Consider the following 24,242-nt stretch of genomic DNA (forward strand, 5'->3'; position numbering starts at 1 on the left):
TGATTTAACTACAGTAATTCTTCCTAAAACAGTAAGTTTTGGAATTGAAGAACTTGTTCAGAAGGTGATGGTACACAAATTGTACAATAGGCCCTATTAGTATATTATATCATTACATTATATCTTATTATGTTATATTATATTATATCATATTATATTACATTATATCATATTGTGACATTGTACTAGATAAAGGCAGACAAACTTATTAGGAGCTACGTTATTGAGTTGCCATAGTTGATCATGATCAAGTTTTATTTTCCTTGTGAAAGTGCATTTACTTTTTTATGCAGAATTTATGTCATTTACAGAGGATAATCATGTATACGAATGAAATACCTGATCTTATCGATTCAATCATTAAAATTCAAAGGGAAAACAAAATCACTCGAAACATGCAATAACATTTTTCGACGGAATGCAAGAAGACCACGTCAATTTTACAACCAAGGATCGAGGTCCTCGCTGGCGCGCCTAGCAAATGCAACGCGGAATAATATACTGGAGATAAAAGGCTGTTCGGTTCACGCCACGCCTGCGCTGCGAATGCAGCTGCAGCATGCTCGACGAGATACACACACACATGTGTATGCTATGCATCCAGGCATTCTGTGGCGTTGCTGAATACGAAGAGAATCAGCGGTGCCACGCGAGAAGACCCCGACAGTACGACCGCGCATTCCATTATCTGACCATGGAGCTACTAATAGTAGCTCCATGATCTGACGTAGGGGACATACCCCTTCGTTACCCCTTCACACAAGTATCGTGATTGGTCGAAGCATAACTACAACGAGACCAATCACATTCCGTGGCTATGGCTCCCTTTCTGTCTCTGATTGGTTATTTTCTCATTACATCACCATTGACCAATCATGGATGAGATGTATGATGTCATCCAGGAATATTGGTGCTTTTTATTATGAGCGCACTCTTATTCCTAATCAGTTGTGCTCTGTCTCTCATTGCTGTCGGAACTACGCCACCTTAGTGAAAGACACATCCAAGCCTGTATTTCACGTTTTTCAGAACTTTTCAATATTTCCATCGACTGGATCTGAAAGGAAAATGTCCCTGGAATGTCATCAAATCGAGCCGTCTAGCTTTTTGACTCTTCAAAAGCACTCGCTGCCGGTAGGCAGTCTATTCTCGCCGCCCAGCGATTTAATGAAAGGTTGGTGAAAATTTACGTTATTTTGTGAGAATTAGGATATTTCTGTGTGTGTAAATAATTTTCGAGTTGTTCTCACGAGTCAGGATTGATAAAAGCTTACAAATACTTGCATGGAAATACCAGTCACTTCGACATGATGAAATAAACGGGAGAAACAAGTGTATTTTAGGGTGCGGCAGACGGTTGCTAAACATGGCGACCGCGGGAACGGAGGAGCGTGTTGACGTAGTCACGTGACTGTCATATGCAAATTACTACCCGTGCTTTGTATGTAACAGTGCGCACAACGCTAGGCCACGTATCCAGGTTTGATAGCTCGCCGTTCAATATGCGCGTGGGAGCACTGTCTCCTGAACTGCCGCATGGGGGCGCCCTGTACGCGACTGATGAATTTGCGCGAGCGTTTGAACCAGAGGTGGATACGGTAACTACCGACGCCAACTCTTCAGAGACATGCCAAGATTACGTCATTCATCAAATCCCAGAGTGGTATCCAAACTTATCTCATGATGCAATATCAATTTAGAGTACATACACAATCACCACGAGAAATAATAACATTCAATTCACTCACACTACGCAGCACCCGGCGTTTTCAAAATGTACACAAGCGATGTACACTTCTGCTGCCGGCCAAACGGACATCCACACTTCACCACACACGATTATTTCTGCAATTTTCCTTCTTTTTCGTGCCTTTCTAATCTGAATAAATTCGTTTTTACTGCAATTTTTTAGTTTCTCCTGCATACTTCTACTGAATCCTGAGAACTTTTCTGACAAGTGTGAAATATTTTTCTCTATCCTACAGTTTTTTGTCAGTGACGGCGAGTTGTCCTTTGTGTGACCTTCTTCTCGACTTCTGCATTAGATCTGATTAAGTTTTGTGCTACATATGTACCAGCCTAGCCATGGATGAACATAACCGTCGGTTATTTGCATTATGTCGCTTTTGTGGGGAAAGAGTAATCAGCTTGAGGAGGAAAAGGAATCATGCATATCAAGTGTCTAAGTATGCAGAAATAATCAAAAACAAATTTAATCTTGACGTATCAAATGATGAGCCAAATATCCACCCGCCCACATTTTGCACGGCATGCTACTGTAAAGTAATCATCGATGACAAAGGAACATCATGGCAGCCAAAAAATGACTGGCAAGGACACAAGCGCAGGCCCACATCTAATTGCACAACTTGTGACTTGTACACCCTGACACAACAAAGTGGTAGACCAAAAAAAAGAAAGACAGGTGGTCGCCCACCAAACCCACAGGCAACACCCACTTCGCACATTATGCAGTTGGCATCTGGATCTGATCCTTACTCGCAGGGTCAGGGAGAGTCATTCAATGAAGAACACTTCCATGTTGAAGAGTGTAACGCGTTTCTGATCTGTCGTGTCTGTCATCATGTTGTGTCCCGTCCTATTGAGACACCGTGTCGTCACCTTTTCTGTGCTGACTGTTTGTGTTCTTTGTTTTCAAAAGTGTCAATTCAGTGTCCAGTGTGTAGTCAACATATTCATTTTTCTCAAACTCACAAGCCAGGTGAATACATATATTCCCTCAGACAGAGCTTGCACGTTCGTTGCAAACACTGCAACCGATTACTCCCTGTCAACCAGTCACCATTTCACACCTGTAGTAATCACACATCGCACGACCACACTTATGCTAACAGAATGCCCCAACTAGGACAACAACAGGTGGAGCACATCGCAACCACGTTCATACGACATCAATTTGCTAAGTCTCATGATGGCAGCTCCGCAACATTTGGTGTCCCCGGACGTGGACAGGTATGAGCGCAGACCCTTTATACATTTGCTAATGATATTAGAAACATAAATTTATACACTCATCACATAGATCTACATGAACATGTTTGGTACCTCTGTATGTACAAAATTGTATTTATAGATTTCCACTAAAAAGGTAAATAGATGAATGACTACAGTATACCAATGTAACAAATGCAGCCTCATAAATGACACATTTTATTGTGGTCAAACTCAAAACTTTCACTTTGTTAAATGCTACATTGTATAAATACAAACATTTCAAAACATGGAAAAAGTAAGGAAAAAATCAATGGGCACATGAACATGTCTTCTAAAATTAGGCAAAAATGGGCTAAAACACTAGGCACCTAGTACCGGTAATCAAGATTATTCTAAGGATAGTACCGTAGGCATCCTGTTGGTGGAAGCAAGAATTCGGCTTTTAACTTTTGTGAGATATCAAGAAACCACTTATGAAAAAGTATAGAGCACGCCATTTTAAGATGAATTGGTAATTTTTTTTTTATGAAAATTGGTTTTTGAATATCTAGACATCCAAAAAGAAAGAAAAATAAAGCGATGATAATAAATGATGGGCCCCACCTCCTTTTATTAGGATTGCCCTATTTTGTGTGTCTTGGCCATTTCAAAACCAATTTTCATCAAATAAATGTTGAATTCCTTTTGGAATTATATGCTCTTTAATATTTCATAAGTGCATGCTTTCTCATATCTCACCCAATAATATTTGGAACCTGTTAGGTCTCAACCAGAACTATAAGATCCCTTGAAGCAAAGTTTGTATTTTTCTGGCATAAACAATTTTTTGATGAGCTGCAAATAAAATGAAATACATTTTGATACTTAGGTCCTACAGTCTGAAAAAATTCCTGACATTAAACATCTGCTTTCTTGAATGCACACAATTGATTTAATACACACATCATTTTTCTTCTAAATAATATTTCTCTCCCAGCCAATCACAACACGGAGGATTCCACATGCTACTGTGTCAAGCAGTGAATGCTCAAAATCCACTGTTCGTCGTCGGACAAATCTGATGAACAGCGTTCGACAGGAAATGTCACTAGGACAGGAAGCCGTCCAATGGAGAGATGAGTTGTCCATGAACAACAGTCTGCAAGACATCCTAGGGCCCTCTGGTATCACCATTTGTCCAGAAGAATTGCTGGAGCTGAAGTCGGTATTTGGCTTCAGTTGGAAAAAGCTTCGAAGGCTGAAGAGGTTTGCTTGAATTTAACATGAATGCAAAGAAATAAACAAATGTGTGCATGTGTGTGTGTGTATATATATATATATATATATATATATATATACAAACACACTCCTGTAAAAAAGAAAATGGTCAAAAAACAGAAATTCTTAATACAAAGAAATAAAAATTCAGGTCTAAAATTAACCACCTATACATAACATAATTATGTATAGTACATCTTAGCATACTGTTCAGCTCAAACAAAATAGCCAAAGAAAAATTCTTGTCCTAAGGACTTCATTCTATATGAACAGAAGTGCATTGTACTGTAATATACATGTATATAATTATAGTATTTATGTATTTATACAATAATAATTTTTGTATAGCAACCCATAACACTCTAACAAACTACTGGTAAGGGTTGTTTTACAGCACTTTACATCACATTATCATCTACAGCACATCTGCCGTATGTACTGATACATAATTACACTGTGTCTGCTAATTTCTTTATAATATACATACCTACACAACCACAAATCCCATGTCAATGTCTGACACATCTTGGTCTTTCCCGGGAATTCACAGACACCTCCTGGGTTCCCATATACAATACAAGGAGATCACCACCTGGTTAGCTTGTAGGGGGAATTGTCAGAGATAGGATAGAATAGATAGGATGAAAAGAAGGTGTAGAACAGGGGGTACAGAATATATATCCAGTACAACGTGTATATTCAAAACATAATATCCCACTGCAAAATCACTTTGTGTAACAACTAATAAAAAGCAATCATAGAAAAAAAAATACTGATCAAATTACTGAACAACAAAAATAAAATTTGGACATGTCCTTGAAAACTTTCAGAAAAAAATAGATGAACATGCATGAATAAATAGCTGACATTTTACATGATGTTCATCAAAAACGCATTTGTTCCGACAGCTGGTTGAGGGAGAGGCAGATACGCACAGCGGATGAGGGAAGAGTGAGAAACCTCCACGAAGAGATCATTAGGGACAACCTGATAGGAGAGTATGTACCCATGCAGGTTACATGTGAATCATCAAGAAATGTGGAGATCCAGCAAGCGCCACTGGTGTATGTGAAAGATGTCAAGTCCCTGGTGTATGAAATGCTCAATGAGTATGAACAGTAAGTACAAAGAAAAAAAAAAATTGCATCACTACACATAGAAATTGACTGCTTCTCATCATCCTGACAGATTGGCAAATCTCATGCACAGTTTAGTAAACAAAATTGATTTCCATTTGTTTTCACATTTATTAGAGAGGAACAAGCAATCTACATAACAATACTGACCAAATATGAATATTAGTCCCCACATTGTATAAACAGCCTATTGCAAAAAAAAAAAAAAAAAAAAGAGTCTTAATAGTCAAAGCAATCATGAAATGAAATAATTATGTGAAAATGAGATGTAACAGTATTATGACTTTGTTTATAAAGCACCTTCAGTTAACCATCAAATAATTCATTGAGTCTAAACCAAAATTTCACATTTGGTTCTAATGTGCAACATGCTGTTGAAATAGCAAGCTTACCATATCATCACTCATTGCTCATGTTTGAAAACAGACTTGATGAACTGACATGGCATAACGGCAGCATTCCTGAGGAGGAGGTTTGGGTGAAAGTGGGAGGCGATAAGGGAGGGGGCACATTTAAGCTAATGGTGCAGCTAGCCAACGTTGGTCGTCCAAACAGTCTCCACAATACCCGTGTGATCCTACTGTTCCCAGGAAATGACTCCCCCTACAATCTCCAGGTGGCATTGAAGTCGGTGCAAGCACAGATTGAAGAGTTATCCCACTCCCACTGGAGGTATGGAGTTTTGACTTGCCTATCATGATTGTTGCATCATTCTTAATGTTCTTATGAAAATGATCTCTTCCCTCATACACATTTTTGAAAGGTTATACATGAAATGTGCAATTTTCAAGAATGGACGATAATTAATAGATGTTAAGAATAAGAAATTAAACTTCCCAAATCAAGCAGACATTTTGCCAAGTACAAGTAATGTATGTCATTTATAAGATTCAATGAAGGTAATCAACCCTTTACTGTTTCATTGTAGGCTAATTTTGTAAAAAACAATGGTTGATGCATACAAGTTACTAAAATATTCAATGTTGTAATGGTACATGTATCATAAATCTACATGAAATTATCCAATGCTTTCACCTTCAAGGGAAAAGAAGATCCGGCTCTTTGTGTTTGGTGATTATGAATACCTGACACGCATGTACGGGCTATCTGGACCTAGTGGTAAGCAACACTTAATTTATTAAAAAAAAAAAAAACAACAACAACCACACCCACACTGCTAATAGTTCACAATATCAATATCATAATCTGCCAAAAGTAAGGGCTGATGCATGGCTTCTTGATATTCAAGTGCATATATTGGTAATAATTATTTATTTTGCAATTGATGTTGTGCACCTCACTATTTTATTGATCATTTCAATTCTTGCAGGGCATCTTTCTAAGTAAATATATTACATGGCAATGATGATTCATTTCGCAATTGATGATGTGCACCTCATTTATTGATCATCACTTTCAATTCTTGCAGGGCGTCATTGCTGTCTGCACTGCTCAGTAACACGGCAAGACATGGCCATTCCACCAGCTGAGAGAAAGGCTCCCCAACAGGCCCGAACACTTGAGAGCTTGGACATATCCCTGAGCAAGTTCAAGCAGCACAGCATTGCTAAGGAGGCCTTCAATGTAATCCGCCCGCCGTTCTTCCAAATCCCAATCGACCAAGTGAGTATTCATTATTTCAGTCACTAATACATTGTATAGTGTAAACCCCTCAAAAAGAGTAAGGTACCAAAGAATCTAATTTCATCGATATGAAGAGACATGTACTTTGAATCTCATATGCAACGCACACTCACCATGCCAAAATGATTCTCATGCTTGCATCCTGTCATCTTTGTTCAGTGATTGAGCATTTGACTCCATGCAGTAGGCATTATCATAAAATCTTGATGAAAATCTAAGGAAAGAAAAGAGAATGAGAAAGTAAGACTTATGGATTTCTACAGCTCAAACTTCAAGCATATAACACAGAAGTAACCTGAAATACTATGTCCTCTCTCTTCTACTAGGTCTGTCCACCCGGTCTCCACATCTCATTAGGCCTCTTCCTCAAACACTTCAATTCCATGAGCGAAAGATGTCACGGAATTGATGTGAAAATCATGGAGAAGCTGGCAGTGAGGGGAGAAGAGCTGTCTCATGCCAGGACAGCATACAAGCAAGCCATGCGAAAGTTCTCCCTGCAAAACAAAGCCAAGGAGCTGGAGGAAGAGATTGATGACTTGATACAGCAGCATACCATGGTTGCCCTGTTGTACGACACTGAGCCTCCTGCAACAATTCTGGAGATGGCTGATGAAAAGAGGAAGGAGAAACGTGAAGTGGTAATATTTCATGACATGATGAGAGCTATGAAATAAATGTATACTGATTTGAATTGATTTTCCCCTTTGTTTGGCTTTACAGCTCTTATGAGAATTAATAGATTTGATCGAAACCATTTTACATTTATCTAGGACAAAGAGATCTCGAAACTACCCGACGTCACTTTTGGAAGTGGGCCCGTTCTGATGCAAGTGGAAAGTGTGCTCCAGACCCTCAAGGTGTGCCGGCAGGCGTACCATGGAAAGTCCTTCGTGGGGAACCATGTGCACAAGTGCCTTCAGGTAAGTTTTTCTTTTTTGCTTTAGGAAATCTAAAACAAAAACAAAAAAAAATTCTTCCTATGAAGCAGTGGTAATTCTCTTTGGTTCATATTTTGTCCTCAATTGATTTCTTTCTATCTCTCTCTCTCAACAACAAAAAAAAAGTACAGAATTAAGCTAAATCTTTAGAAGTTGTAAAATGTTTACACTTTATTAGTTTATAACACCATCCTTTAATCTCTCAGGTTGTCTATTCTCTGCTATATGTACTGTAATTTTTTCAACAGCCCCAAAACGTGGATTTGCTCACCTCTGCAATACCTGACGCTGTAAAGAAGGCCTGTCCTTTCGACCAGTCCCTCCACGAAGAAGCCCTTGACATCAGCTGCAAATATGGCAAGGTGTTCAACATGTACGGCCGATGCCATAGAGCCATCAACAGTGCTGGATTCATGAAAGAGGAAGAAATACATCAGTTAGGTGAGAGAGTGAAATCCGAGTATCTTCTAGTATCAGCATATTTGAATAAGCATGCACTGGAAAAAGGAGAAGAATGAAAGAAAATAAAATCATTATATGCACATTTCTTCTGATAAGCTTGTTATGATAGAAGGGCAACAAACTGATTTGCCAAAACTTTGACAGCATTACTATATATGTTACAGCTTTAGTATAAACTTGTTTGCTTCTATAGGTATTACCTGGAATGAAAACTTTATTCTATATTTTGACAGGAAGACACATAAAAATCACACTTTTGGCATGATGTTACTTGTTTCCTTTACAGATCAGAACATCAAGGAATACATAGCATTCTGCAGGCAAGCCTTCCCGACAGAGTCGGTGACACCAAAACAACATCTCCTTGAGGAGCACGTCATACCATTCCTGCTCAAGTGGAAGGCTACAGCTGGGCATCTCGGAGAGCAGGGAGGGGAGGCGGTTCATTGCCAGCTGAACAACATCCTCGGAGACTTGCGAGGGTATCGCGACACCCTCGCTCAACACATCCAGTGTGTTAAAAACCAATGGGTTGTCAGCAGCCCCAAAACCTACAACAAGTTCAGCAAAGAGAAGTAAATGGTGGGCATATAGTTTATAGCATATGATAGACATTGTCGTCTACATCTATAATCGACATGTTCACACAAGTCATTTAAGTGACATCTCGTATTAAATAGAATCCTTACCAGTATGGATTTATTTTTAGTACCAGTATTACTGCTATACTTCTCATGGTATAACATTCCATGTGTTTGGAAAAAACTTTTTCACAGAACACTGTCACTGCTCAACTGTAGCAGTCAAATTCAGGAGAAAAACAGGCCAAAAAAAAAAAAAAAAATCATTTACCAATTAGACATTTCTAATACTGATGTTGTATGGGAATCATTAGTAGAAATTAAGCACTTGGGGAGTGCAGATTTCTGCCAAGCTGCTGATTTCCACCCATTCACAAAATGCTGAAAATGTTGCCCAATTGTGCGAAATAGAAGCCTTTTATTTACGTCATCAGCTTCCAGCTGTGCGGCACCTCGCCTGAGCAGAGCATTTGCAATATCGTATGCAAACTCCAATATAAATGCTCACAGCTTGAACTCCGAAGTTTGTTGGCCCTATATCTGCCAAAAGCTGAAAAATCCTGATATTCATGAAAATTCCCAGATCCCCTCCAAAATTTAATCATCTGTTCCTTGTATCATTATCAATTTTTCCTGCAAGTTTCATTTAAATTAGGTCACATTTTTGTTTTAGATGAAAATTTTGCAAACAGCAAAGTAACACAGACAAAAACATAAACCCCTTCTTTGGTGGAGGAAATTGCAGGAATACGAATACATTTTTTTTTTTTTTTTTCAACCACAATCAAAGCCACTCCAGGTGACTAGTTCTATATCCATATATGTTTCAACATTGCCACACTCACCTTTGTGAGATTCCATGTAGAGGTCTACGTATCTCTTCAGTGCTGACAGGCCATTGCTGTTTGTTAAATCATGTCTTCAAAGATGCAGAAGAGCAGATCTTCTAAGACTGTCTGAGTCAGTCGTTGTCAATTTTGTATCATGCACGGTACCTGTACAATAAAATTGCATCAATGTAAGTTTGTCACAGTTAAGAATTATTGTCACTCACTAAGGCCGGTAAGGGTGAACTTTGTTACCAGGACTTTGCGAACTTAACTTGCATGCAGTACGGTACTCTCTCCCATCAAATCTATTCTGAAAAAATAAAGAAGCAGGTATTAACTGAACAATAACAGGATTATCAGCAATACTACAGTACTACCATATCCCTGTACTGATTATTGTTGACAGTTTTACTCCTATTGGTATCACATTCTGAATACAATTTTCTTAAAATTATAACTCATGAGAATAAGACCTTTTTTTTTTTCTTTTCTGATGTTTTGTTTGTTTGTTTGTTTGTTTTTCTACACCGTGGCTTTGACTGTTGATGAGTGGTTTGAACAGTCTCGTCGAGTAGATTCAGTCTGTAGCTATGTCGACTCCCAAAGTATCTATGAAACTATGTTCACTTTAGTATTCACCAGGTAGATCGAGAGACACCCTACCGTGCGTTAGACCTAGTTTAGTTACTTCGCCTGGCCAAGTCACGTCACCGGTACTTCTTAAACAATCTCAAGTAAATACAGTAAATCTAAGTAGTATTTTATACAAGTGGTAGTCACTTGTGTCCACTGTGTCCACAGTGTGTGTCCACAGTTTTACTTTAAATAGTTTAACACCCATGAAGAAAGTATATGTTTGCATTCGTCCTTGCTCTAAAGTACGGATGCACGATTACGATATGCACCACTGCGCGCTGCACGCGTCATGGTTACACTACGAAGTGGGACTGAGTTCCACACCCGACGCGTCTGGCTACAAGACGAGCGCCGTGCCGCTAAGAACGGAATTATGCGGCTCCCTTATCCGAACTGTTCCAACGTTTAAACTGTCAAGAAGTATTCGTACCTACCTCAAATTAGCGTTTTCCGAAGGAAAATATTGAAGACACTCAGTACAAGCGAAAATTGTCGTTAGAAGTGAAAACTGCACGCATGTGGGGCCTCCGCCCTGACGGGTGTTGATCTGCATTACACGGACACGGTAAAACCTCCCTCGTGTACTGCTAAGTCGGGCGTCCACCCGCTCGAGAGAAAAACTGTAGGATAACTGAAAAGTATGTGTGGCTGGAAGATATATCCTCATTCCTTTATACCAAAAATTTAGTCATCCAAAAAATCGTAATTCTAAAGTTGTCTTCACTTTTGTAAGTTATGAAAATAAAAAGAAGATTGTAATCATATTTTACATGAAGTGATGGCTTTATGTAAGCCCACTTTACATCGACATGGAAATATAATTAAAAGTGTGATTAGCTTATGTTGATCGATATGTATTGCTTGGCTACACAGGCGGTTACGTTTTATCGATTTTCGTGTTACATCGCGTTTCATTGTTATTTCAACTTTGTTCTCCTTTTGTTTACTTTTATAATTTCCGCACCGTGTCCAAGTCGTCTTTTTCATATGACGTCACACTAAACATGGCGCTGCGCGTACTGTGCACACGCGCCCTATATACGTGAGGCGAGCACATTGTTCCTCTTGGTGGGTTGCATCAGAATACTACTGTAACTGAGTGTAAGTTATTGTAACCGTTGTCGGCGCGCGCGCAATTCTTCGCCCTGCATATATGACTTGTGTCGGAGTGTGAAGTTGTGAACTGAAATGTGAATAATGAGATTGAAATAGAATCTGGGAGCAGGGCAACATTTTTCACATCAGTCAGTCTGTATCTTGTTTAAGTTGTTAACTAACCTTGCTAACTGGTAAAAGCAAAGCAACGTCAGTAAACGCCCCCGGCATATGAAGGATAGGTAGTTTCATTGAACATTTTCACATTATATTACCAATACTAAAACCTGATGTGTAACCAGTTAGATAGAAAGAACAGAATCTTGCAATTGGAGCCTCGTTGCTAGCTCTTGTCATTGCCATTTTTACCTTTACATTAGAGATCTAATTTTATTTAAAATTCACAATTGGTTAATTTAACATGTTTTTTAGATTTAAAACTACTAAAAGGTAAATAAGTAGGTTTTTATTGTCTTTTATTTTTGTATTTCATTCTCTTATTTATTTATTTATTTATTTTTGTATTCTAGCCATGACCATGTAACCGTTACTGGGCGTTAGTTACTAACGTTAGAGTTCTTAAGTTTCAGTTTGATTTCGGTCGAGTTAAAAATTTTTGTTATGTATCCACTAAATCTTGGGTAATGTGTGTGTGGCTCTGAGTTCTTGACTAAAATTACATCCCAATCTTGATACCGTACTGTGATCATTGAGCCTCTGTGACATTGTCAATGTACACATTGTACTTATTTGTTGAGGTTTGTATTTTATGTTTAGTTTAAGACTGTAAGAGCACTTGTAGCTTTTTTTTTTCCACATCCAAGACTTGAGTTTTGATCCCCCCCCCCCCAATAATGTTGTAGCCGTAGGGTAGATATTGACATTTTGAGCTTGCTAATTATAGAAGTTCAAGAAGGATACATATTTACAAACAAAGTCTCGTACGTCAGAAGCCTCTCTTGCTCACAGTCCTACATCTGACAATCTTTCTCATTTCTTGCCTCCCCCACCCCACCAAAAAAAAAAAAAAAAAAAATGACCCCAAAATGTGTTAACTTATTTCCAACCCCCTAAAAAATCATATTTGTGACAATCTCTTTTCATTTTATTTGAAAAAGGCAAAATATTTTAGTTCTATATAGCATGCGCAAGATTGCAGAATTAACAGCTTAAAAATGCTGAAGCAAACATAGGAAGGAGAACATAACCCCCTCCCCCCCCCCCCCCCAACTCAGGTGCTTTACTTCCTCTAGCCACACTTATGCACTATAAAATCTTGAAGAATGTTCCTAGGATATTTTAATCACTACACTTATATTTTGTGTGAAGATTTCAACATCAGGACATTACTTGCTAGAATGTCTGGGTACTATGCCTTTTGTCAAAGTACTTATGTACTGTAAATAGCCACAGTCATGTGGTCTTAATACTCGTGTGTACCGGTATAAGATAAGATGCCATGCTATACATTTCTTTTCTGTTTGTGTTTTCATTTCAGATCCAAATATGATGCAAGGGCTGTCATTTTTTGCTGAAGGTGAGACTTACATTCTCTAGGACTAAACATGTGCATTGCCTTATGCAAAAGGTTGTTTTCATAACTAGAGCTACAACATGTCCGTGAATTGGTATTTACAAGTTGTAAGCCACATGAGTGTACATTGAGAGAATTGAATTGTGTACTACATTGAAAATGAAGTGAGAATGATTGCCCTGCCCACAAATTTAATGCACTTATTATTCTTGACAATTTCTCCTGTGATTACTGATGGGATCTACTGTATTCAGCACATACCTCAAAAGGGGATCGTCCACGAGGAGGAAAGAAATGTATGCAAAAACAGAATCACAAAATCATAGGCCATGGGCAACTATAACTTCAAGTATTTTGTTGCAGGGTAGCCATTCTGATATTCAGTGTAGTCAAACTTTGTTATCGTACATGTAAGGCTGTTGACAGTGATATTCAGATTAAAAAGATTTAGGGCTCTTTAAGAATAATTGGTTGAGTTAGGTTCCTATTTTCAACACCATATTATTAGAAGAGTTTTTTTTTTTCTTCTTTTTTTTTCAAAGAAACACACTCTCATAGGTTATACATTATTACATTTTATAATATCCAGATACTGAAAGTGCAGAACTTGTGTCAGTAGCTGATGAGGTAAGTGGAGTGGCTGAAGATTTGGTGGATCTTGGGTATGACACAAACTCTGAAATTGCATCACCCATATCTGCCAAAAGTCTTTGGGGAGACGCATCTACGCCATCCAGTTCTGTTGGATCATGCACCGAGGAAGATCTCTTCCCGGATTTTGAGGAAGAAACGAGGAACTCCCTGATTTCCATTCTGGACGATGACAAAGAGTGGAACAAGTCACTAAGTGGTCCTCCCATGTCAAACCAGTCTGGGGAAGGATCCACTCGGGACCAATCCCCAAGGAGTCCCATGGTAGGCCAGGTCCCTAACGCTACCACCACTCCACATGTTGACTTTACAAGTGCTCTGCGAGATCGAAATCTGTTGCAGCCAAGCAGTCCAGTAACCGAGGGGACCACTACTCTTTTGCAGACAGCCAAGCCTAGTAGGAAACGAGCTGCAGCTTCTACAAGGTACAGCTAACCCCCTATGTTTGTAATGGTTTTAAATCATACAGTCATGAATGCTCCTTTCATGCTGTGTGAACTAATGACTATGTACTCACTTAACATTACATACTTTTCTTCCCATTTTTTCCTACACAGCTCTAGCACCAGTAAGAGGATACCATACATAAAGCACTACCTTACCTTGAATTTATATATTAACCTTGGTTGTTTGTCCTTTTCATTTAGCACCTGTGGACTAGCCCCCGGTAAAAGACCCAGGAAACAGCAGTACCCGAGTCTTCTCCAGGCACTGCCAGACAAGTTGAATGGTGCAGCATTGCGCATCAACATTCAGCCAGAAAAGCACCACAGAGCCCGCTACAGGACGGAAGGCAGTAGGGGAAGCGTCAAGGATGAGAGTGGTGACTGCTATCCAAAGCTCCAGGTGAGCCAAGCTCGTTTTTGCTCTGTGTGAGAAGGCCCTTTCTGCTTTCTCCACTGCAACTCTCTGAATATCTTCATGAATTTTGGAATAAGTTATCAAGTATTTGAGATTTGTAACAATGAAATGCAAGTATATCCTGACAGCTGTTGGAATTCAACTGTCTCGGTACAAGCATTTGGAAATATTCAATCAAATATAGATCAGTCCCCCTGCCCTCTCAGAAAAATTTATCAGGGAATATGTCACATGATTTTGCTCCAGGTACAACTCATTTTATCAAGACAAGTGTCATTATGCCAGAGCTTGGTGTAATACAAAAAAGCATGTTGATGAGAAATGCATTGCAGTGAAATATAGATGCTAACTTCATTTTAGTTTGAGGAACCTTTGCTCCTAATTCTTCACATTTTCTTACTGATTTGTAGCTGGAAGGGGTCAATCAACCAGTTCTGCTGCAGGTGTTTGTGGGCATCGACCAGGGAAAGATCCGACCACATGGCTACTACCAGGCCTGCAAGGTGACGGGTCGTAACACCACGCCATGCGAAGAGAACGACATCGATGGCACCACTGTCCTGGAGGTACCTTGGGAACCTAGCGATGGGAAAATGGAACTCAGGTGAGAGTGCCATTTTTCTGCAATCTCCTTTGTAATGGCTGTAACAAAAAATTTAAAAGTAATGTGCTTTGTGCAATATTAGTAAGATTCTTCTCGTGTTTTCATTTTAGTTCTCAACTTTTATGAAATACATTTGTCATTTCAGCGTTGACTGCATTGGCATCTTGAAACTTCGCAACGCAGACGTGGAGCAGAGGATAGGGCCAATCCGATCGAAAAGGAAGAGCACATGTGTCCGTCTGGTCTTCAGAGTTTACGTGCCTTCAAATGATGGATTCTTCACCTTACAAGCATTGTCCAGACCAATTACATGCAGTGAGTGTGTTTTAACTTATTTATTGACCCTGCTATTACATCACACTGTTTGTGAGCATATATCCTTGTGTGCAGTGTTTACCCAAAGCTTAGATAAAAGTAAGAGATGGAAATGTTATTGCTCTTTGTCGGATGTAAGTGCTCGAATATGCTCCAGTTAATTGTCAATTTAAGAATTTAATTCTTCTGATTGCTCTTGGCAGTGGCAATGTGTGAGAGACTTAAGATTAACTAAAATTGTTTTTATGTGTTACAGCTCAACCACTCGGTCACCCTGAGATAGTAAAGAAGAGTTTGACGCAGTGCTCGGTAGCTGGTGGAGAGGAGCTCTTCATTATCGGCAAGAACTTCACATCAAAGGCCACCACAGAAGTCAAGCTGAGACAACTGGATGACAATGGCAAAGTTACCTGGGAAGGCGACTGTGAGATTGACAAGGCTCTCTTCCAGAATGTAAGTCAATCAGATCAGTGTGTGTGTATGTGTGTGTGTGTGTGTGTGTATGCATGTCTGTGATACCTTTACAGCCATAGTGAAGATTGGAACAAGAAGCTGACTCGTGTGTGCAAAGATTTTCTTGATGTGGATGAAATCTGGCAGAGTTTCATAGAATTTGCAAGGTGTATTACCAACTTTTGATAGTGCAAGACAATCACTTCACACTATGTTTCCATTGTGCTCATTTCTAAGCTGATGTTAATACAAATCTATATATCTTACCTTTGCTTGTTCTCAGACACACATTGTGTGCAAGATCCCACCGTACGCAAACCAAAAGGTCACCGTTCCTGTCCGTGTGTACTTGGTGGTCGTTGGCAAACCAAATCACTGCAGTGAACTGGAAGCCCACCCAATCGATTACATCCCCAAGCCTGGTAAGGAACACCACTTCAACATTTCATTGACCAGGAGAAATTTTGGTCGTGCAGGTCATTCTTGTCAGCTCACTACAATGTGCATGACTCAAGGCCAATGTGTCTCTTGACTTTAGACTGCTATCAATACCTTACCACTCTTTGAAAGTCGGAAGAAAAATTGCAGAAGCAAAAGCAGCTGAATGGCAACATGCTCTGAAACACAAATCTTTCTCTATTGGACTTTGTAAGGAACTGCTTCAGAAAAACTGAAGGCAGCAAATGCAGAGCTTCTGGGAAGCAAGTATATTTTAGACTCGAATGGTTTTCCGGGCTCTGGAGTAAAACTTGATTGTGTATTTTAGATATCTCATATGGAGGCAGACATCATATGACTGCATCAAAAAAACTACTGCAGCAGCAAAATTTCCAAAACAACTTGATCCTGCAAGAGACACATTGTATCTACTGACAAGAATTTCTTGGATTTGCAGGATGGTGGTGGTTTCAGTAATGTAGAATCATGTCCAGCAATAATATTGGTATGAATGAATCCCGAGGCATCATTTATGCCCTTTTTTTGCTTTTTTCTTTTTTTCTCGTTGTCTGATGGGCATTTTTTTTTTTCCAAAACTTCTTTTTTCCATAACTTATTTTTTTTACTTTTTTTCTTCCAAAACCTCTTTTTTCCAAAACTTTTTTTTTAACTTAATTTTGTTTTTGTTTTTTTGAATTCTTGTATGCAAGACGACTGTTCTTTGAAAAATCGTTAACAGGCAAGCAGTGCCGATGTGAAACGATATTGTTGAAAGAGTCTGTGATACTCGACTAATACAAAGCCCGTCATCACTCTCTGAAAAGCAGAGAATATTTTCAGCCAATGTTATTTCTGGACTTGATTTGTTTATATGTTATGAGGCACCCATATTAAAGTAAGAAGCCATCTAGGAAAGGGAATTATGTAGACTTTTGTTTTGCTCCTAGGCCTCATTTGTATTGTTTCAATGGAATACAAAATTCAAGAATGTCACTTTTCCATTGCAGATACCCTCTGAAATCAATTACATTAGGACCTTTTGTACTGTAGTAAGCAGAATGCTCGAAATGATAGAGCAAATTTTTTTTTATACAAAGAAATTGACCAGAGGGAAGTAAAATGAAAATCCTAAAAATTGCCACTTCCTAGAGCTTTGATATGGGTGCTTCAAGTAACCTGCAAATCCATTATGTGCGACCCATGAAGGGAAAAGCATGTTGCCAATTTTCAAACCTTTACTGAGTAATGCGCTCCTTTTCTCACTTCTTATAAGCCACCACCCTTGAGAGTGTCGAGGAGAATACATTTGCTGAAAAGCCAAGAAGCCCTTTCACAGAAAGCTGCAGGGCTTACACTAATACATTTTATTTCTTCAATAAGAGTATGCGAGAGCAGTAGCCAAGTTGGCCATTTGACAGTTGTTATCCCCTGTTTCTTCGGTTTCATTATAGGGGGGAAAATTTTACGACAACAACATCAAAATCATAATTGGCAGCATTCTTCTCTCTTGAACTTGTCTGTTGTAATCAACAGTGGAAATGTGTTGACAAGGGTATGCATGCAGTAGACCCCTGTAACTTGAGCAAAACTTGGTCAGAAAAAAAAAAACGAGATGCGCTTAGGGAAATTTGATGGAATTAAAGAGGCATCATGGCTAACTGGCGTACATCGAGTATGCCATAGTTAATACAAGCGTCATTTTCCGCCATTTTATATGTCTCGATGCTCAACATGTCACAGGATTACTGGATGCATATTCATTGTTGTATAAAATGTTGCAAATTTAAGTGGGTCAGTAGTTGCAAGACAGGTCTACACTTGCATATCTTTCACCAGTGTTCTTTCTTCTTTTCTTAAGGTTTACTATTATCTCAAGGACTAATTGGGCTACAGCAAGCCTCATGAATGCTCTTTTAATATGCCAATTTCTTGTCCATCTTTCAAAAATACATATAGATTTATTTAAAATGATAAAATTGCAAGAGCATACAACTTTCAACAAAAATTTTCAACCATTTTGGACAAAGTTTCTATGTTCTTTTGTATGTGTCAAAGTGCACCCTTCATTTCTTCAGAAAAGTGTTGATAAAAATTGACTACCAAAACCTATGTGAAGTGATGAAAGACCTGTCCTGCATTATACATGGTAGAATAGTATATGTCCCCATCCCTGTTAAAATTGCCCCCGTGGGTTGGGTCTAGTTAATGTAGTAGCTGTGGGGTGGGTTGCGTATTCATCACATGAACTTTGCTCTTCCCCCTCAGTGCCTTTCGGATAATGCACGCATTGTTCAGTGCTCTTGTAGCACTCCGGCTGAGGCGTTAACAGGCCATCCTGTTAACGTACTTCTGGGCCCTCAGCAGGTCGCAAGGCTCGGCAGACAGTACAGTACAGCAAAAGTTTATTTTTAATCATTCTACAAATCCTTGTCTTTACCTTAGTTGGCGAAGTACCTAAGTAGAGAACACTGATGCTGGTAGTGTTTCTTTTTCTTTTTTTCTTTTTTTTTCCCCTCTGAAATGGATGAGCTAGTTGACTTTCATTTGACAGAAAGAGACAGACAATGTTGTCTCCTACCAGCTGATGTTTCTTGGTACAGTGACAACAAGGAAAAGAACATAATGAAATAAACATGAATAAACAACAAAAAACTTAAATAACAATCACAAGTTCATCACAATCTGCTAAATTATCTTCATAGTAGAAATTAGTCGAGTAAAGAAAAACAACTTGAAAAACAGTAGTGCATGTTTTGGGCAAAATGCTTTGAGAGAAAAAAACAAACAAACAAGACAACAGTATTGTAGGGGTGTGAAGTAAGCGTTTTTCCTGTCTTTTTTGTTTTTCCATTGCTTGCTTTCTTTTTCCATGTAATGTTGAACATATGTTCTTTCAGCAGGTCCTCGGGCTCCAAGCACTCTCTCTCCCCCTCCCCGTCCATTTTTTTTTCCCATATTTTTTTTTTTTTACCCCCACTATCTCCCACATCCCCTTCCCTACTTAACTTAGTTTTTCTGCCATTTTTTTTTTCTGCCTTTTTTTTTCTGCCTTTTTTTTTCTTCAAAACTTGTAAACTTCCATTTCTTTTTTCCCCCCTCAACTCTTCAAACATTCTAAATCAACTCCCCCACACACCCCACCACCCTTCCATTTGTTTGCAGAGTCTGTCCTCTTCAAGGGAATGCCGCTACATCACATCACAGGAATCTGTCAGACTTATCTCGGACTTTCAGGGCCTTGTTAAATGTTTGCATCGTTTTTAATACATTATTTAGTATCTGTGCAGACTCGATGCGCCTGCACCTGGAATTATTGAAATTCTCCAAAGAATTTCAGCAACCAAAGCACTTACCTCTCAAGGCTGATTATGCCCAGCAAGTAGAAGGGGAAAAGCTAGAATAAAAAATTCTTTTACTTGCTCAATCAAAACTCCTTGTAACATCTTATACAAACTGGTATTGAATCCTTGTAATATGTAATGCAGGAATTAGCATCAGTCCTTGTTTCTGCAATATTTGGAGGTGTTGAAGACTTTTTCACATGAGATATGTCTCGGGGGCAAAAAAGAGAAAAAACATTGGAAAATTTTTAAAAAGCCACAATGCTTATGGGCATTGTGCTTATATTTCTCAAGCAATGATATTTTTATCTATTTACCCACTTTAAGAGTATATGGAAAATGTCCACCTACTATTTTAGGAGGCACTCCAGCAATTGCAGAAACAAGGAATTACGTAGTGTAGTATGAGTAGTGTATCCGTAAATTTAGGTTGGAAGCAATACCAGTATGTATTTGGAATTTTAAAAGCATGTTTGAGAAAAGCATTTAAGAAAAGAAAACATCTGTAAGAGCTTTGGGCTCATTTATCAAGGCACCTGAGTGACTAAACTTGACGGACTGTTTTTCTCAATATACCATGTGGTCAGTGGCTCTTTGATTAACGCGACATATACTATTTGTCTCAATACAGATTCTGTGGCAATACAGTCACCACCTGTAGCAACTGGTGCCAAGAATCAAGGTAAGCTTGATCATAATGATCGATTGATTTTTCTTTTCTGTATTTGTGAAAGAAAAAGAAAAAAGTATGCTGAATCTTGATTTAAAAAAAAAAAAGGCTCGGAAATAACTTGATACGGTCAAGTCGTGTTACTCAAAAGGTAAAATGATTGTCAACTGTTATGATGAATGCTTGTTAATAAATGTTACTCAATAAGATTGAAATCAGCAGATCCTCATATTTTGCATGTCTTCCTCTTCACTTGTACAGGTAATGTCAGTGCTGCTGCTGCTCCAAGCGCATCGCCAGCTGTACTGTCGCCAGCCCAGGCCCCCATGGTCCTATCCTTGTCCCCAGTGGTCAAGCCTGAGCAAAGTCCCCCGCTTCCCGCCCAGATTTCATCAAATGCAGCCTCAAGTCAAGACGAGTTCTCCCTCGCCCTTCAGATGCTTGCGTGCGCATATCTCAAGAACAGAGATATGTACAACAACCTCTTGATGCAGACACAAGCACAGGACTCGAGCTCCATGCTGGATGACTCGTTACAAGGTAAATGCACCATGGATGAAAAGAAATCAAATAAAAGGGATTAACGTCATCTTTTGTATTTGCAGCTCCATCAAAGGGAGCAACAGAAGCATTTGTGCTGATTATAGGCATGAGGCTGTAGCATGGGGGAAATCTATTTCATTGCTTTCAAATATCAGAGAATTAACAATTTTCTTTCTGTGCCTGTACACATGTTCATCAGGCCAAGTGCCGGAAAAAGGGAAGGTTGGTGATGGTCAACGTCAGAGACCTGACTGTGCTGTTAAAACTGTGTACCAAGTACAAGCTGAGGGTTTGCCCGGTGATAAGACTGCAGAGAGTGACTGCCCTGATTTATTAAAGACTGAGCCTGGTCTTACCACTATTGATCCAGAATTGGCCAACATCTATGATCTTGTCCTTCCAGACATAACAGATATCCATGCCCTAGATGATGGTACGGTATAAACTTCCATGTCATGAATATGCTGTGATACCTAATGTGCCCTTTCTTTTTGCAGCTTCTGTGAAAATTACAGAAGAGAGAGTACATTGAGCTTGTTTTAGAAATCTGTACGCCTCGTTTGCATGTGCCTGTGTTGTGGCTTCATAAGGGTTAACATTTTTTCATGTCATTATTATGATTTTGTTTTAGTCCCCAACAAGGTCATGAAGATTTGCTGTTAATCAAACATCCTGCTTCTCCCCATCATGGAGTAATGTTACATAAAATTTTATAATTGTGTTTTCAATAACACAATAAACCATGTGCACTGAACTCCCCGAGTTGAAAACGATGTTCTACACTTTTAGTATTAGGATAGAGTTTCGTGGAATGTGTGTTTTGGCTTGTGTGAGGTTGACTTAACAACTTCACCAGTATTCCAGCAAAGATATGAAAAATAGGTGATTTCATGTCACATACGGTGTCTGGAGAGAATAAGAAAGAAATCCTCATGGCCTTGCAATCGATGGAAAATATAGCCCTTCCGTAGGTACTTTTTGTTCTGGTCTCCAGTATGTTGTATTTACTTTATCCTTTCTCTTCTCTATTTCTTTCAGTCTTGGATGTCCTGAATAATAATTGAGGTAAAGTATCCAGTGTGCCGAAACCAGACTGCAGCTGCTGAAGTTGAGAAGAAGAAACAAATTTAGTTTATAATCGCATTATAAGGAGGGATTTTTATTTTAATTACTTTCCCTTTTTTTTGGGGGGGGGGGGGGGCATTAGTAGCTTGTACTTATGAAAGGGATAGGATTGGACAGTTCAGGAGAGGTAAACTACCCACTGTGAATAGTGCCTGTTTAATTATTTTTGTTATTATTATTTGTTGGGTTTTTCTTTTTCTGACTTAAGGCATGAATAGATGGGATGTAACATATTTGTACATACACCTTTTTGATTTATGTGGCTGTAAAGTTTGTGAATATGTAGATACCAAAGCTGTACATACATATTTATTTCTACAAGCTATTCCAAGGGCCAAATGTATTCATACAGAGAATTTGCCCTTACTTTTTTATGTTGCAATTGTGCAGGAAAAAAAGTACATTTCTTTTTTTTCTCATTCGTGAAAATTTGTACAGCATTGTATGTCTTTGCTAAGAACAGTCCAGATTTTTTTGTCTACCCACCACCTTTTGCAAAACCCAGTGATACAGACATCTGTGAGATTTGCCTGAGCTCTATTTCAAAGGGTTCCTACCCCTCACATTTAACCATTTTGTCATATCAGCACATTTTGGCAAATTAAAGGCTTCTGAGGCCAGATAGTGAACACAGAGAAAATGTAACAAAATAAAGAACATTTCCCCCCCCCCCCCCAAAAAAAAGGGGGGGGGGGGGAGGAGGGAGCTGACACCACATTTTGTTTGTATTGATCAGTGGAGTCTCCAAAGGATGCCTTAGCACTGGTGAGCATTATGAACAGTACTCTTTAGCCTAAAAGTTTTTGAGGATATTATTCACAACAAGTTTAGCAGACATACATGCAATTCATCCCAGAACAACTCTTCAAAAAAGTATTTTTTTTTCCCCACAACTTGCCATATGTGGTTATTCATATCTGAAATGACTGAATAGTGATACTTTAATTTAGTTACCAGTAGTTTTCTTTTTTTTTTTTTTTTTTCCAAGTTGGATGTCTGCTAGGCTAGGAGACAAGTAGAAAGCCACTTACATTTCTGTAAGCTTGTTTGGGAAAAGCAAAGACAGTATTCCTAATTCTAAGGTTGATGTTGGATTCGTTATTTTGATTATTCAAGTTGGTTACATTTTTGTATAAAAAGAGGAGTTAAAGAAAAGAAAAAAACAGTATCCCCTTGCAGAGCAGGGCAGGTTCATCAAAAACTTTTTGTACATGTACAGTGTTGATATCATCTGTTGTGCATCCATCCGTCCAGGGATTGCATTGAGGCTGGATCCAAACTAAGTTTTCATGTTTTCATTCACATTGCCAAAAAACAACGCTAGTCCAGTCCTAATGTTCCGCCATTCTGAAACTGGAGAATGCATGTGGCATTGCAACAATACACATTCAGCTTGTATTATAATTCAAATTCTCCGACCATGAGAGCAGCCCTCACTCTACACTTGAAATGAGTGTTGCCTTCTCCAAATCAAACCTGCTGAGTAACTTGCCTTGACAGCTCTTTGTTACAAAGGGCTGGTTCTTTACTTTGTGGGCAGCATCATAAGTACCATGTATATGTTTTGAGGTAGTGACAAGTGATAAAAGTTGCTTTGGCAATTGTGCACCGACAAATTGAAGGCAAATTCTATTCTGACTGGCATGTCTCTTTAGACCGCAAGATTCAACCATGGTAAAACCTTTTTTTTGGGGGGGGGGGGGTGGGTAGTATGGTCTGTTTCTTGTTTTTTTTTTTTGTTGTTCCATTTTTTACCCAATCAGCAAGGCAAATTATCTTAGGACTGTGGGGTATGCCCATGTTACATTTGTCACCTTAAAAGCCGAATTGCATCTTGAGAAATCCAGCACGGCACAGCATTAGTTTGAATGCAAATCGAACTCTTTATTCATGTTGCAAAGTTATAAGAAAAATTTCACTGTTTATTTATTTATCATGCAAGTTGTGCTGAATATACATTTCTGCTGTGTAAACAGGAAAAAAAATGCGAATGCCATGGAAAAAAAAAGACAGCAAAAGTCATGTATGGTGCATTAAAAGAAAATAAAAATAAGTGCCCAGTGTAAAGTTGATTCTTTCACTTCCATCTCTGTTAGTTGAATACATACAGTGTATGTAGTTGTGTGGAAATGAATTTTATCATTTGGTATAGCTGTGTGGCCTGCATGAA

General features: G+C 38.8%; 2 protein-coding genes across 3 annotated transcripts; both read left to right on the forward strand.

The window, feature by feature from the left end:
• Window positions 1–959: 959 nt before the first annotated feature.
• Window positions 960–22,142, forward strand: LOC140233149 (uncharacterized). 2 transcript variants are annotated; one of them, XM_072313266.1, is made up of 12 exons: window positions 960–1,174; window positions 13,036–13,074; window positions 13,661–14,147; window positions 14,370–14,568; window positions 14,994–15,187; window positions 15,333–15,502; window positions 15,759–15,955; window positions 16,239–16,377; window positions 20,366–20,416; window positions 20,666–20,944; window positions 21,147–21,380; window positions 21,986–22,122. In XM_072313266.1, the coding sequence occupies exons 1-12, from the start codon at window positions 1,069–1,071 to the stop codon at window positions 22,009–22,011; spliced, it is 2,121 nt and encodes a 706-aa protein (XP_072169367.1). In that variant the 5' UTR covers window positions 960–1,068; the 3' UTR covers window positions 22,012–22,122. The 2 variants fall into 2 exon arrangements, with proteins under 2 accessions (XP_072169367.1, XP_072169366.1); XM_072313265.1 differs by lacking the exon at window positions 21,147–21,380 and having other exon boundaries at window positions 21,986–22,142.
• On the forward strand, window positions 4,037–7,669 carry LOC140232708 (uncharacterized). Its single transcript, XM_072312826.1, has 6 exons — window positions 4,037–4,200; window positions 5,121–5,330; window positions 5,775–6,020; window positions 6,391–6,467; window positions 6,778–6,971; window positions 7,319–7,669. The coding sequence occupies exons 1-6, from the start codon at window positions 4,037–4,039 to the stop codon at window positions 7,667–7,669; spliced, it is 1,242 nt and encodes a 413-aa protein (XP_072168927.1).
• Window positions 22,143–24,242: the final 2,100 nt, after the last annotated feature.

Source organism: Diadema setosum, chromosome 9 (assembly GCF_964275005.1).
Source record: "Diadema setosum chromosome 9, eeDiaSeto1, whole genome shotgun sequence".
Lineage (NCBI taxonomy): Eukaryota > Metazoa > Echinodermata > Echinoidea > Diadematoida > Diadematidae > Diadema > Diadema setosum.